This window comes from Pogona vitticeps, chromosome 5 (assembly GCF_051106095.1).
Source record: "Pogona vitticeps strain Pit_001003342236 chromosome 5, PviZW2.1, whole genome shotgun sequence".
NCBI classification, from domain to species: domain Eukaryota; kingdom Metazoa; phylum Chordata; class Lepidosauria; order Squamata; family Agamidae; genus Pogona; species Pogona vitticeps.
This window is the reverse complement of record NC_135787.1, coordinates 30,447,965-30,463,171: the sequence shown is the minus strand read 5'-3', so window position 1 is coordinate 30,463,171 and position 15,207 is coordinate 30,447,965. Positions and strand designations below refer to the sequence as shown.

The window sequence follows — 15,207 nt, the reverse complement described above, 5'->3', positions numbered from 1 at the left end:
GCATTTTATTTTTTTAAATTCAACTAATGTTTAAGACAATATTATAATTCACCCATAAAGACGGAATTACATTTCCTTCCTATAAGTGTACGCTCTCTTCCTGCTCACTAGCCACTCCAGGCAGAGGGAGGGAGGATGAGTTTCCCTGCACAGCTGCCAAGTGGCTAGCGTGTGAGAAGAGAGAGGCGGTTCCAGTCGGGAGTGATTGGAAGGATGAATGTTGCCGCCAGACACGTAAGTGGATGGTCCTGCCCCAGAGGCTGGACTCTTCATGACTCCAGCTGTGTGGGGATATTTGCATTTGAATACCCTCAACTCTACTAATTATTTTTCCAGCAGCTGAAATTAATAGCTGAAGCCAACTATTTCTTGAATCTCTAAACCTGATTGCCAAGTGCCCAGTATTATGCATCGCACCACCTCATTATATTTGGGACCTTTTCGGAATCTAGTTCACATTTTAAGCCAGAACATTTCAAAGCAGCCCAGAGGAGTTCACTCTCCATTACTAATGTAGCCACATCCAAAAGCTACAGAAGTTGCAGTGGCCACATAGTCTTCTGCAGTTTTAGCAAGAATGAGATGACTATATATGTAGTCTAATCCTGCCAGATTCATTAAAATGCTTCACTTGAAGCCATGAGCTAGAAAGTTCCAATTTCAATAAGAAAGTAGTAATAGGACTTTATACAACATATAGAGATATTATTTGAAAAGAAATGCAAGCAATATACATGGTAGGCCTTCCCTCTATACCCACCTGCACCCAGACAGACCTGTGTGCAATAATTGTTACTATACTGCAGCAACATTGCGTTTATGCATTAAAAGCTGAGGAACCTATGGTCCAAACTCAGAAAACGATAGCAGCTCACATTTTCTGTTGATAAAATCATAAGCCAAATAACAAAATAATTAGAACATGACAGATGGATGATGTATGGCATGCCATACCAAGCATAACATTATGTTATCAGATGGCAGAGTTGCCTCCTCCAGACATCTTCTGACAATTACTTCATTAATGAAATTTACCTTCATTGAGTGAGCCTTTCCCACTGCATCCTGTGCGCTAGGTAATTTGTTCCAGGTGATTATCGTTGGTAATTCTGTGGGATATGGTACAGGATGAAACACATACACCCATTGGGGGAAGGCTACCCAAAGTCCAGAGCACCTGGTCCACATGCAATGCCTATTACTAACACCAAAAGGAACTGGGAACATCCAGCAGAGCCAAATATAAAGGAGAGGCATAAAGTCTCAGGATGTTTTTTTTAATGATTTATCGTGCTTTACAAACTGCCGGATGCAATTTGGACAGATCAGTCTGTGGTCCTCCATAGGGTTTATTCAAAAGAAGCAAATAACGACAGTGCATTGTTTATTATATAACATCATTCAGAGACCATTCTGCTGGACATGTTAAAATCATTTATACATTATATACAACTATGTAAGCCAATACTTTTCTTGTTTAGAGAGGTGGAATATCAGTAGTACATATTACTGAATACACTTTAATGACCTATACAGCCATCATAATTACTACATACCTAGAGTTTAACAATGGTGAAAATCATGTTGCTTAGTGTAGTAAATCATACTAGTGAAGACCCATTGAATCAATGGAGATTTGGTGAGTCACCTCCCCTGTTTCAAATGGGCCTACTATAAATGCGATTTAGTTTAGCATAGGTCCAACATCCGGAGGAGCTGACTTAATAAATCCCCATTGATTCAGCTGGCCTAATTTTGTGCCGTTTTCGATACTAAGAACAGGATTGTTGGCCAATATGTAATGAAGATCTTGTGGGTCTTCCCAACCCCACAAAACTGCTAATGACACTGCAGATATTTTCAGGTCATGGAGACAAATCCAGGTGTTGATTATATGTAGGACTTATGGAGTGTGTGCCAATAATGATCCTGCTAGAGAAGAGGCACAAACTCAAGTTCCTCATTCCAACTGGGGGCTAATCTCTGTGTAGACACCCTCTACAGCCCCAAAGCCTTGCTATTTCCAAGAGTGATTGTTTTTCATGAAATGACTGACCCAGGCAAAAAACATAATATATAAAAACTTTAAATCCTGCTTGAGGATGTTTACAGAAATGTATTTCATTGTTTCTGTGAAATTAGATGTTATTATTCATAAATATAGCATAGGCGCATCTCTATTTTTTATAGAAATTAATAATATATAAGTAATTTCAGAATTAAAATAAATTGCATGGCTTCTGAGATTGTATGGATAGGATGAGTTTATATAGAGTGAGAGAGGTATGTTGAATCGTTTGTGCAAGGCACAATGAAATAATGCTTGGGCCTTGGTACAGGGAACTGTAAACAGAGAGGGCATATTTTCCCCCACTTAGATCAATAAAGGAGCAACCTAAGATCAAAGCCATATCATTTAAGAGCTATAAATATTAAGATTAATTTATGAAGGACACTGTGAACAGCTTTCACATCTGCCCTAAGCTTGTCCTTTAAAACGAAGCTCTTCACTGTAAACAAAGAATGAAGGGAGGGGTCTCTGTGCCAACCTGTCAGCACTCATCTGCTTGCAAACCTTTCCAAACTTTCCCCTTGAAAGGCAAAGGCCTCAAAACATAAAAATGTCAACTGGATTAATTAAATGGTTGAGCCCCAACAGCTCCTGCAGTGTCCAAAGGATGACAGCATGAATTAGTGACATTGGGGGTCATGAAAGATAGTGTCACATTTCAAACAGATGTGAAATTTGTAAATCAGAGCACTTGGGACAGCTTGCAGTCCTTGTTAAAAAATATTTATCCAGATCTTTACTGAGAGTTAATGAGCTAAGGCAGGATGATTGGAATGGGAGGAAACTATGCCAGCATTTCCTTTCCCGCCTTTGTTTCTTCATGTGGCTTTATTCCCAATAGCATCAGAAGTATAGCTGGCTTAATAAAGGCCCTGTGTGTGTGTGTGTGTGTGCTTGAAGTCAACACCACTGCAAACAAGCAGAGCTTGAAAATATCATTGCAAAACCAACATGTTCTGATTACTTTTTTTAAAAGTAATTTGTTGCTTGTTACTTGTTATCCCTATAATACTCAATATTATAGTAATAATTATTACTATTACTCATTATTATTACTCATTATCCTGCTCAATGCAGGAATCCAAATCAAATGATATCTGTCAGGTGGTTGTCTAAATTTATCTTTAATGCCTCCAGTGTTGAAGCACTCATCACCTGCTGAGGTAATTGGTCCCATTGCCGTACTGCTCTATGTGTTATTTGTAACATGTTGCTTCCATATTCTGCAAACAAATAGATTAGATCCTAGAAAGGTATTTTTCAATACTAATTAATTGTGTAGGAAAAATAAGTGAGTGATATAACAAAGATAAATTTAAAACTGGTAAGCTTTTCCCCATCTCAGTAACAAATTTGGAATTTCAAATAAATCCTACGAATGAAGGCGAGATTTTAAGAAAGCAAAGGGTTGGTTGATTGATGGATGGATGGATGGATGGATGGATGGATGGATGGATGGATGGATGGATGGATGGATGGATGGATGGATGGATGGATGGATGGATGGATGGATGGATGGATGGATGGAAGGAAGAGTGGCAGCCAAGGCCACTCTGGATGGTTTGCAACAACTAAACAATAACAATAACATAATCACAAAAAATACCTCAACAACATCCATAAAATATAAAGGTGCAAAACAAAAATACCATAAAATAAACGAAAAATAAAATAACATGAAAAAATGGTGGTAGATTAGATGTCCAAAGGATGGAGTAATCCTGTAGAATAATCAGGGTAGCATGTGCAAAAATGTTTTGTTTTCTTTTTAAGATGAAAAGAGCAAAGGGCAGATAGACATGTAATTGCTGTCTTCCAGATTAAATCCATATGGTGTAGGGCCTTGAGCCTATATGTTTTCTGGAAGGTGGCCATGTTGACTAAGGGGATTCTGAAGGTGGAGCTCCCCCAAAATTGGCTTTTCTAAGCTTTGATTTTCAAGGGTGGAGAAAACCAATTTCACTTTTAGCATCCTAGATGGGTTATGCATGGCATTTGTAATTTGTAGGTCTCTTTGGACTGCAGAGTTCTGAGTAAGGAGAGAGGGAGACACGCTTCAGCTCTGCCTCTTCCATGATCAATCTCTCCATATTGACTGGGAATGCTAGTGCAGAGAAAATGCAACACAATTTGACTTCAGACTGGGATAGGCCAATGAAGTCCTGTATGATTAGGACCTCTGTCATGCTTTGAATTTTGTAACACTTGAAGAACTGGTTTCCCAAGTTTGGTTAGTTGGTTGGTTGGTTTTGGACAGCATATAAAATCTCACATATATCAGATAAGAGTTGATACACACACAATACCTACAGGTACTATACAACCCAAAATTTGAGGGAAGGGAAATGAAAGAATAATGGGAAGAAAATGAGGGGGGAATGAAGTAAGCTGTTTTAGTTGTAGTTGTCTGAGTTACAAGTGGACATGGGCCTTTTCAGCATTAGTCCTATCAGCAGCCTTGTGCAAGTCCCTTGACCTTGTTTTTTTTCAAAATAGAACAAAAGTTCCCAGAGACTGTACTGTCCATCTGACATGAATATAGAGTGGTGAGTTTTGTATTGTGTTGCTTTAAGTGATACCAGCTTTGATTTGGGTGGAGGGTTACCATAGGCTGCAACCTAATAAAGACGTCTACTAGAAGTTACACAGCAGGACCCACAGCGGCAAAATTTAGTTGATCTGCTTTTAGTTAAATGGGACACATGAATAGAATGGATTGAGGTAATTAAATTGGATGGTGACACCCAGATGGCTCTAATGATGAACAGCTGTGAGGTCAGGAAAACATACTGTACTTTGAGAACAGTTAATGATGCCTCATAAAAGGGACCATAAACTGACCATAATAAAAATCACCCTAGCCAGTACTGTTGTCACCAGGAGCATGGGATGGATCATCATAGTAATATCTTGTTAGAAAAACGTGAAGCATCTGTTCTTTTGATCCTGTGCTGTATGATGCAGATCTTCCTGTTCTTTTATTTCTTATGTGTGTGGTTGGCTTAAATTTAGATGTGTCAGATCTCTACATCACATATGCAGACAGTACCATGAGAATATCTACCCTATGGCACATTTGTACACAAGAGGGGTGCATGCACAAATATGACTGTGTGACTCGTGCCTATTTTGCAGATCTTTCCCATGAAATCAGCAGGTTGTTGGGACCACACCCTTTATTGTATGAAGTGAATATTAACACTTGATTTCAGAAATGTGTCTCTTTAACCCATGCACATGCTACGCTCCTGTAAACTTCTTACCATTATTTTCTCTTCTTTAGCCCATATTTTTTTCAGACCCAGGTAATGGGTTTGAAGGCATGCGTTTTAAAAACCGTGTTGAAACTAAGGAATTGTGGGTCTGATCATTACCTGATTGGGACAACATTTGGAAATCCTCTGGGTGCCACATTGAGTTCAGTGGGAAAATGAGGATGTATGAGGTACCCTGATGCTTTTCTAATTTTTAGGTGAACGGCCTTACCAGTGTCCTTACTGTGACAAAGCTTTCAGCAAGAATGATGGATTGAAAATGCACATTCGCACCCACACAAGGGTAAGTGTGGACCTGTTACTTCATCTAGTGATGCAAATGTTTCTTCGACAACCTAAAACAAGTAATAGAAACTATTTTCCCCAATATTAAAAACAAGTTCAAGAATGAAGCGTCTGAGTAAAATATGTATTAATAAATCTGTTCCAATTATAAGTCATACTTCTTAGAATAACTGAATAGAACTACAGTGTTCATAATTTACATTAAAACAGATCTTTGCAACACTACTAAATTGGGTTTATTATTTTAAATATACAGTAAATGCAGTATCCTTGGGTAATTTTGCTTGGAATCCTTCAGATGAATAAAATAAACAATAGCAATAACTACTGTATGTGCAAGTAAACATGCCAGCTGTGGTCATCATGCAGAAGTATATGTTTAATTTGGAACTCCATATTGAATAAGGAAGGCATTTTACTTTTGAGGATAGTTGTGGTGCTCTTAACACCTTTATTGGTGGCAGGAGAGTGGAGTCTACTGCAGGCTTCTCCCCTATTCCTTATTTCCTGTGTTCGTTGGTTTTATATGGAGGATTGGTCTGACATTTGAGGCCTGCCTACTTGCAGTCTGAGGTAGTCCAAGTGAGAAACAAGTTTACCACTTTTATGACAGCTACGTGAGGAAATGGTGTAGGATGAGAGTTGATACCATGCGGAATAATTGAACCATTTTTGTTTTTCAAAGACAAGTGCAAGAATGAGTGAGAGGACCCAGGTATCAATACAGCAGTAGTATATATTAACCTTTCACCTCTGTGGTTAAAGCTACTTAATCTACCAAGCAATTCAGAGTACTTTCCCCCTGTACAGAAGGCAGCCTAGAAATTTTTGCACCAGCCTGCCCAAATGATCAGATTGTTAGTTTCTAACTGTCGTAGCTTACCAAATGTTGTGGTTAAAATGTTGGTTTTAGAGTAGTGTGGCCATACACTTGTTGCATGACAAAGCTTCATGCTTTAATCCAAATATCTATATTACTGAAACACAAAACAGGATAGTTCCACAGTCACTTAACCCAAGCCATGTGTGGCATTATGGTTTAAACATGTTTGAGACATTGTGACTGATTGTCAGATACAGAGATGGAATGTCACATAGTTCATTACTTGTGACAAACATGTTATTGGAAATCCTTGCAGCTGCGTTAAGTGTGATTAAAAATATACAAAGCAGAAACAGAAGTCTCTTTGAACTTTCCAGGTTGAGTCCTGTCATATTGTTTACACACTGGAGTTCTGAAATTTAAAAGACGTTCTTGTTTATACATGACTGACATTTTATGTAACCTCTCACCAAATTGTGGATCGTTCATTTCAAAATAATGGGTGTTGGTGTTGGGACGTCAGTGGTATAAAAACACATTTGTTTCAAACAGGCAACAAAGGATAAGACAAAGAGGAATAGAGCTTGCTCTTGTAGTATTGTAGGTGGTTGCATTGATTGTTTTCTTAGTTCATTTTAAAGGCCCGGGCTGACACTTATTCAAATGCTTTGTGGTTTCCTTCAAAGGAGGAAGTGCACTCTACTTACAGGGCAGTGGTCACCAACCTTGGGCCTCCAGGTGTTCTTGGACAACAACTCCCAGAAGCCTTCACCACCACCTCTGCTGGCCAAGATTTCTGGGAGTTGAAGTCCAAGAACATCTGGAGGCCCAAGGTTGAGGACCACTGTTATAGTGTACGTGCTGGCTTTGGACAGTTGCTTGCTGTAGATATCAATAAATTGTAGATGGGTCCTTCAGCAGTGTGCTCCTCGTTGGATAATGAACTCAACCATGAAGCCTGCATGGTTAACTAGTATATTTCAAGGTTTAAAAATATTATTATTTAACTATGATTTGCTTAAATACTGCAATGTACACAATTGAACCCTGTGATTCTGAGTAGGGATACACATAGCTCCTTTGACTCACTCTGTGCCTGGACAAAGGGCACAAACATCAGTGCCAACCCACCGTGTGCCCTTTTGCAGATATTCCGACGTGGCTCTTCATTGTGTATGGTAGCTGTACATTTTTGGTTTTCCATGAAAACCCATCCTTGTGAATGGGGAACACAAATGAGAAAGCCAGCTCAGAGATTGAATGGTGCAGGCAGGACAGAAGGGCACCAATGACAATATGCAGAGTTGGGCAAGCAGCTTTAATTTTATTTCTCTCCCATTTCTATCTACCAGAAGAAAGTTCTAGTCAGTTTCCTAAGGCAAACAACAGGAAGGGAGTGAGTAAAGGACGTTAAAAGGGCCCTGGTCACAGTTGTCTTTGATTCCTCCTTTAAAAGCCAGTTCATGCAGCCTGTTTTTGTTTTCTGTCCTTTCCCTTTTCGCCTCTGGTCTTCCTCATTGTCAAATTAATAGTGCTGCAGCCGCAAGACTTTCATGATTGTGCTGGCAAACTTTGCAGCAAGAAAGGCAAGGAAGATTCATTTCTAAGGGAAAACATTATCTCCTTCACCTTCCTGACTTATTCTAATTTGTTGTTGTTGTTGTTTAGTTGTGTCTGACTCTCCGTAACCCCATGGACCAAAGCACGCCAGGCCCTCCTGTCTTCCACTGTCTCCCAGAGTTTGGTCAAATTCATGTTGGTAGCTTTGATGACACTGTCCATCCATCTCGTCCTCTGTCGTCCCCTTCTCTTCTTGCCTTCACACTTTCCCAACATCAGGGTCTTTTCCAGGGAGTCTTCTCTTCTCATGAGATGGCCAAAGTATTGGAGCCTCAGCTTCAGCCTTTCGCCTGATGTATTCTGCACAGAAGTTAAATAAGCAAGGAGACAATATACAGCCTTGTCATACTCCTTTCTCAAATTTGAATCAATCCATTGTTCCATATCCAGTTCTAACTGTTGCTTCCTGTTCCATGTACAGTATAGATTTCTCAGGAGATAGATAAGCTGGTCAGGCACTCCCATTTCTTTAAGAACTTGCCATAGTGAGGCATAAATGCCAGTGTTAACACAAGATACCTGTGGGGTGCTGTTCTATCTTATTAAGGCCTCAAGGCTTTTTAACTCACCCCATAATCATTCAGCAAAAACACAAGTAACCATGTTACAATTCCTTTTTTCCAAAAGTAGTATATATCCCTGTGGCGGAACCCCCACATCATGCCTGTCCATCATAATGAACTCACGGGTAGGAGCCTATGAGAGGACAAGAGGGGCGGAACCAAAAGGACAGAGACAGTTAGTTAAGCAGTTGGGGAAAAGAGTTGGAGAAAAGAGGTTTTGAGATAGGGAATTGAAGAGAGAGAGTTAGGAGACTGAATTGAGAAAGTTAGGACAGAGATTGAAAAGTTGGAATGCTGGAGATAATAGAAAAGAAAATTGTAACAGTTAATAAATAAACATCCAAACCAACGTGAAAGCAAATGATATTTAAAGAACACTCGTAAACATTTGTGATTTTCTCCTGTGATTGGCATAACATCTGTAATATCAATAAATCTGTTCTATTGGCAGCACATGTCTAAGATCTCTCTATTTAGCATTGAGGGAATACTACCTGGTGTCAGCATGAAGTGAGGAAACACATCCAGAGGGTGTTTAAGGGTGTTTAAGGGAAAATAAACAAAGGACACTGGGTGGATGCGACAAAGTGGTGGCAGCAAGTAGAGAAAAGGATGTGAGCCTTCGTGAGGGCACAATAAGCAGGGGCCACAAGGGTGAACGCCACAATCCCTAACGCTAAGCATCTTAAAACATGCTGGAGCTATACACCTGTGGATTGTAGATTGTCATTGCTTTTCATGTTAGCGTTCAAAAGAGAAAAAAATAAATAAAAGAGTGACCAAAGGGCATCTAGCTCATGTTAAAATTTGATATTAAAAGACTGTCTTAAAAGAAAGGTTTTTACATGTTCCCAAAGGACAGGAGGGAGGAAGCTAACGTAGCCTCCTGAAGGAGGGCATTCCACAACCTGGAAGCAGCTACTGAAAGGCTCTCTCTTGGGTCCATATCAAATGTACTTATGAGGTAAATGTTCTGTACATTTTTAAACTCACAACTCACATTTTCAGAGTTACAATTCTTATACCACCCTTGTAATTATTTTTATACTTTATTTATACAAAGTGTGATAAGGGAGATCTTAAGGCTGAAGAGCATTATGTATGAGGAGACAGAATTTGTCAGGTACTCTGGACCCAAACTGTATATGGTTTTGTAGATCATAACTAGGGCTCTGAATTGGGCTTGGAAATGGGATGGCAGCCTGTGAAGCTGCTTTAACAGGGAAGTTGTACTGTGTACACCTTGTAACCGGTTCAACAGTCCGATCATAGCATTTTCCACCATCTGAAGTTTCCAATCATTCTTCAAGCATCACCTTACACATACAGTGGGGTCTTGACTTAAGAACGGCTTGAGTTAAGAACATTTTGACTTAAGAACCACTCTCATAGGAAAATATTGACTTGACTTAAGTACTTAGATTTGAGTTAAGAACTGAAAAAAACCCACGTGGGAGGCAGAGAAAGTGCAAAATGTGAATTTTCAGTTAACTGTTGGCCAGTGAAAAGGGTGCCTGCCTGCTTCCTCACTCCTCCCAGTGTTTAGAGAGTGGATTGGGAGTCTTCAGACTGCCTGGTACTGCCTGGACTGTATTTTCCCTGCCTTCCCTGAACCTTTCTTGACCTAAGAAAAAAAGAAACAAAATATCCCCCTCTAGTGGTCGAAGGCGGAATAGCAGCTTCCCATTAGTTTCTATGGACGGAAAAGAGCAGATACGGATCAAATGGTTTTCAATGCATTCCTATGGGAAATGCAGATTTGACTTGAGAACTTTTTGACTTGAGAACCGCCTTCCAATACGGATTAAGTTCTCAAGTCAAGACCCCACTGTACGTTGCAGGTATCCAAATGGAATGTAACTAAGGCACATGTTACTGTAGCCAAATCAGATGTCTCAGGAAACAAGTGCAGCTGGTGCACTAACATTCCCCGTGTAAAAGCACTCCTAGTCATGGCGGAGACCTGGGTATCCCTGTTCCCTGATCAGCCTTTTGACTGACTAGAGGTATGTCCATCTTGCCAGGATTGATTTTCAATCTGTTAATTTTCAATCTGTTTACCTTCATCCAGTTCATTACTGATGCCGGATACAAGTTTAGAACAAGAGCAGTTGAACAGAAAAAATAGCTGGGTGTCATCTGCATACCGGTGGCACTGAACTCCAAAACAAAGATATTTCTTCGTGTTGGAATCTGAGATCTTTTGAAATGAACTTCTGTCCTTCAATATATTAAGCATCTGGTATACCGCTAAACAAAGTTCTTGGTTCCCTAAGAATGTTGTGATCATTTCCATCTTAGAGAATAATAGAATCTGACAGCATCTTGACATTTGACTGACTGCGCTTCATTTATGGTTGCTATCTTTAATCCTGAATAATATTATTTTAAAACTTAAAGGAAAAGCATGTGAAGTCTATAGAAACAGGTTGTTCATCCTCCCCGCCTTTTGAAAGTTGCCATTTAAGCCATATTGTGATTCATTCATAACTGAACAGCACTGTATTGTGGTGAGACAGGAATTAGCCTCAATTTAATTTCCAAAGTCTCTTGGAAGTTTATCAGATCAGATCTGCAACAGCAGAGTGGCTCTTGTCCAGTAACCTACATGGCAAGAAAGAAGTGAAAGGAAAGGTAGAAGGAGATGCCCTCACCCATTTTTGGCTCGTAATCAACCCGCCACCACCTTCAGCCCCACTCACTACCTTCTTTCACAGAGAGAAGAAGCTAGCTGAAGTTGAGCTGAATCTAATATCCTCCCAGCCTCATGATACTGGAAATATCTTAGCCCTACCCTTGCTTTTTGCTGGCATAAAATTGTCTGCCTATGCTGGAGGAGGTTTGGATCTGGGATAACCCGGCTCCCTCACTGTATCCCCTCTACACCCATTTTTGGTTTTCCTGCTGACAGACCTTAGCCAGCGGAGCAATTCATCTCTCAAATTCCTCTTTATCTGAGATCCTCGAGCACGGAGATTTATCAGAATTATGAGATTTCTGCCCCTGTGTGGAAGTTTTGGAGAACAGGAGAGGCTTCTGCTTGTTCTAAATCCCCTACAGACAATACATGTTAGAGTTAGGATTACACTAAATTTTGGAAATGACTCTTTTGTCTATACAGTATACAGTTATATTCCAATGTTAATGTTCATTTACAAATATTATATCTGATTTTAAAACTAAGCAAAGGGCACCAATTACTTACAGGAACAGTATTTTAATATTATTCGCTCTTTGTTTTTTTCCCAAATATGTTTTACTATGTTTTTAGTTGTATCTATACTTGTATTGATTGATTGATTGATTGATTGATTGATTTGATTTGATTTATTTGATTTATTTGATTTATTTGATTTATTTGATTTATATCCCGCCCATCTGGTCTGGTCGACCACTCTGGGCGACTTACAATAAAAAAAATACAATAAACCATAAAAGTTTAACAGACAAACTGTGACACATGCAGTAATTAAACAAAAAATGAGAAAAGAAAAAGAAACTAAGTATTGACAGGAGGGAAGGCCTGAACGTATAGCCATGTCTTTAGTTGTCTCTTAAAAATAATTTGTGTAATGCCTCAAGTCCCTTCATTGGAAGACAGATGACATAAAAACGAATCAGTCCATAAATAAGAAACTGTATTGGAGGGGGGACACATATTTTAGCTTTCTCCTCTTTGGTTTCTTTAGCTTTCTTTTCTTTAAAAGTATTAACATAATTCCTAAATTTCATGTAGGATTTGTCACTTTGAAACACATATCTATGTGATACTGCCAGCTATCATGCTAACCTGGCAGCTCATAGACATCTTTATGTACAAATGGGGATGGCGTGGGAATGTGTTAGATTAGCAGTTTTCAACCTTGGGTACCTCAGATGTTCTTGGATTAAACTCCCAGAAGCCTTTACCACTAGTTCTGCTAGCAAGGATTTCCAGGAGCTGTAGTCTGAGAACATCTCAGGACCCAAGGATAGGAACCACAGTGTTAAATGATCTCATCCATACTACTTCCTGAAAGAACAACCAAGTGAGCAAGGGCCACACAATCTAGCCCTCCCCTATGGTTGACAATATAGGTAAAGGTAAAGATTCCCCTTGACATTTTAGTCAGTCATGTTCGACTCTAGGTGGCAGTGCTCATCCCCGTTTCCAAGCCGTAGAGCCAGCGTTTGTCCAAAGACAGTTTCCGTTGTCACATGGCCAGCGTGGCTATACACAGAACACTGTTTACCTTCCCACCGAGATGGTACCTATTTATCTACTTGCATTTACATGCTTTCGAACATAATCACCCTTAAAAGTTCTTATTTGAAGGTACTCTTGTGTGAAATCATTTTTATTTTCCTGAGATGTTGAGGCCTATTTCTTGCAAAGTAGATTAGGAGGTAATCTCTCCCTCCCTCTCCCTCTCCCTCTCCCTCTCCCTCTCTCTCTCTCTCTCTCTCTCTCTCTCTCTCTCTCTCTCACACACACACACACACACACACACACACACACACACACACACACACACACACACACAAATCTCCTGTGCCGAGTAAAAAGCTGTAACAGGAATTCTCAGTTAACATCCCAATTATCTATCTTGATGTATTTTAATTTTTTATCTTTACCGTTGCCACATGCCATATTTTAGAGAGGACAGACATCCATTTGGAGGGCTGAGACTTCCTTTCAAAACCACCATCTACTGTATTTGAAGGGGTTTCCAGCCCAAGTCTGATCTGAAGAACCATAAGGAAAGAGATCACATACCCTGAAGTTGCTCTTCAGGGACCTTGAAGTGAGCATCTGGACAGCAGACTCAGCCAGCACACAGGATATGTGATCACCACCTGCACCATTCAAATGGATGCATGGTAATTCTGTTCAGATCATTAAAATATTCTTCCGTTTTTGCATGTGCACATATAAATCAGTGGAAATGGGCACAAACCGGTGGTTTGTTCCAGTTCGTTTCTCGGCCAGGCACATGTCCGGTGCTTCCTCGCCTCCTCCAGCAAGCATTCACTCAGATGCAGTGGAGGAGGCAGAGCTGGGAAGCACCAAACACCTGTTTGGCTGAAGAACTAAACTGCACAAACCACCAGTTTGTCAGTACATGCCTATCTTTATAAATTAGCATACACAGTTTGATGCAAAATAATGCCCTTTTTTGTCTTCCTTGCTGGTGATACATGAGCTCTGTTTTGATTATGTACAAAGAGCTACCCTAGAGAGTCTACCTCCTTACCCAGTGGTTATGAAAATCAGGCCTTCATTTTCTGTTTGCAGAGGATTTTGACATGTGGACATTTGCAAAGAAACATATGCATATGAGCTGGCAGGACTCTTTGAGTGGATGGAATTGCATGCCTATATGGAAGTATTGGCTCAGAATAAGCACAGAGGAATAATTTTTATTTCTTCCAGCCTGGCCGCTCTTTAAGAAATCATTCCACAAAACAAAAGCAAGGACTGTAAGTAATGCAAGCAACCCTCTTAGTTTCTGCTTCAAGTAACTGATACTTCAAGAGAGAATATTGACAATGTGGGAAAAGATGTTGCTGGCACATTCTCCACAATAGTAAATCTGTACAAAACAGAGATAAAAACTACAATAACAATTGGAGTCAGGGAATCAGTGCCATTAGAAAGGACAATGGGGACACTGAAGATATTAAAACAAAGATGAAAAGATTTAAAAGCATAGAAGTAGGAGGGAGAGGACTGGCTTAACTATCAACAAACAGAAAGTTATCCGGAAAGTAATAAAAAAACTTATTTCACAAGCACTGAACGGCTGCTAGGACTGTAAATTCCAACTGTTTATGGAGCATCTATCAGACTATAGAAGCAACAACTTCCATTCACCAGGGTAAAAGAATGACATCTGTTTGCATTTATTGATGGCAGAAACATAAAAATGGGTCAAAGGTAGGGATAGTTGTCCCTGTCGCTAAGTAGCTTAGTAAATATAAAATATGATAATAATAAATCACAGCATATACAATAAAGTCAGTTCTACAACCTTCCTCATTTATGGAAACTAACACACTGAAAACATATATCCTGAGTGTATATTAAAACTTCAAGCTTCTCTATCTCCTCTTTGCTTGCCTTGTATCTCACCTTACTTGATCACTTCCTGTCATAGTCATTTGAGCCATGAACATGCATGTGTGAGTTAGCCATATTAAACGTAAGTCATAAATGACACCATTCTATCCAACTGCTATTGACATCTGTAGGACTATCAGATTGATATAAAAAGGCATTTATTTATTTGATGTATAGCTCACCTTTCACCTGAAACTGGGAAAGACTCACAGCAGGATTAAAAACAATACAGATAAAATAGATTTTTAAAAGTACAGGTAAAAGCTTGCTGTGTTAAAGTCCAATTAAAGAAACTAGAATATCAAAGTATGTTAAGTTTAAAAAATACAGTGGTGCCTCGCACAACGATTGCTTCATACAACGATGAATTCACACAGCGATGGGTTTCTTTGAGGAATTTCCCCCATCGTTTAACGATGTTCTCTATGGGGGAATTTCACTTAACGATGTCCCTTTTTCGCTCCTGTAAA

At 39.5% G+C, this 15,207-nt stretch overlaps 1 protein-coding gene across 4 annotated transcripts in view; it reads left to right on the top strand.

The window, feature by feature from the left end:
* PRDM5 (PR/SET domain 5) overlaps positions 1 to 15,207 on the top strand; it is a 106,234-nt gene that overhangs the window by 77,329 nt on the left and 13,698 nt on the right. For 2 of the 4 annotated variants that reach the window (XM_020781540.3, XM_020781539.3), the window contains exon 14: positions 5,544 to 5,629. The exons of 1 other annotated variant lie outside the window; for it this stretch is intronic. In XM_020781540.3, the coding sequence (XP_020637199.2) occupies positions 5,544 to 5,629 (86 nt within the window). Of the gene's footprint in view, positions 1 to 5,543; positions 5,630 to 13,912; positions 14,072 to 15,207 lie in introns of those variants that run through there. One more of the 4 variants, XM_073001708.2, reaches the window with a different exon arrangement.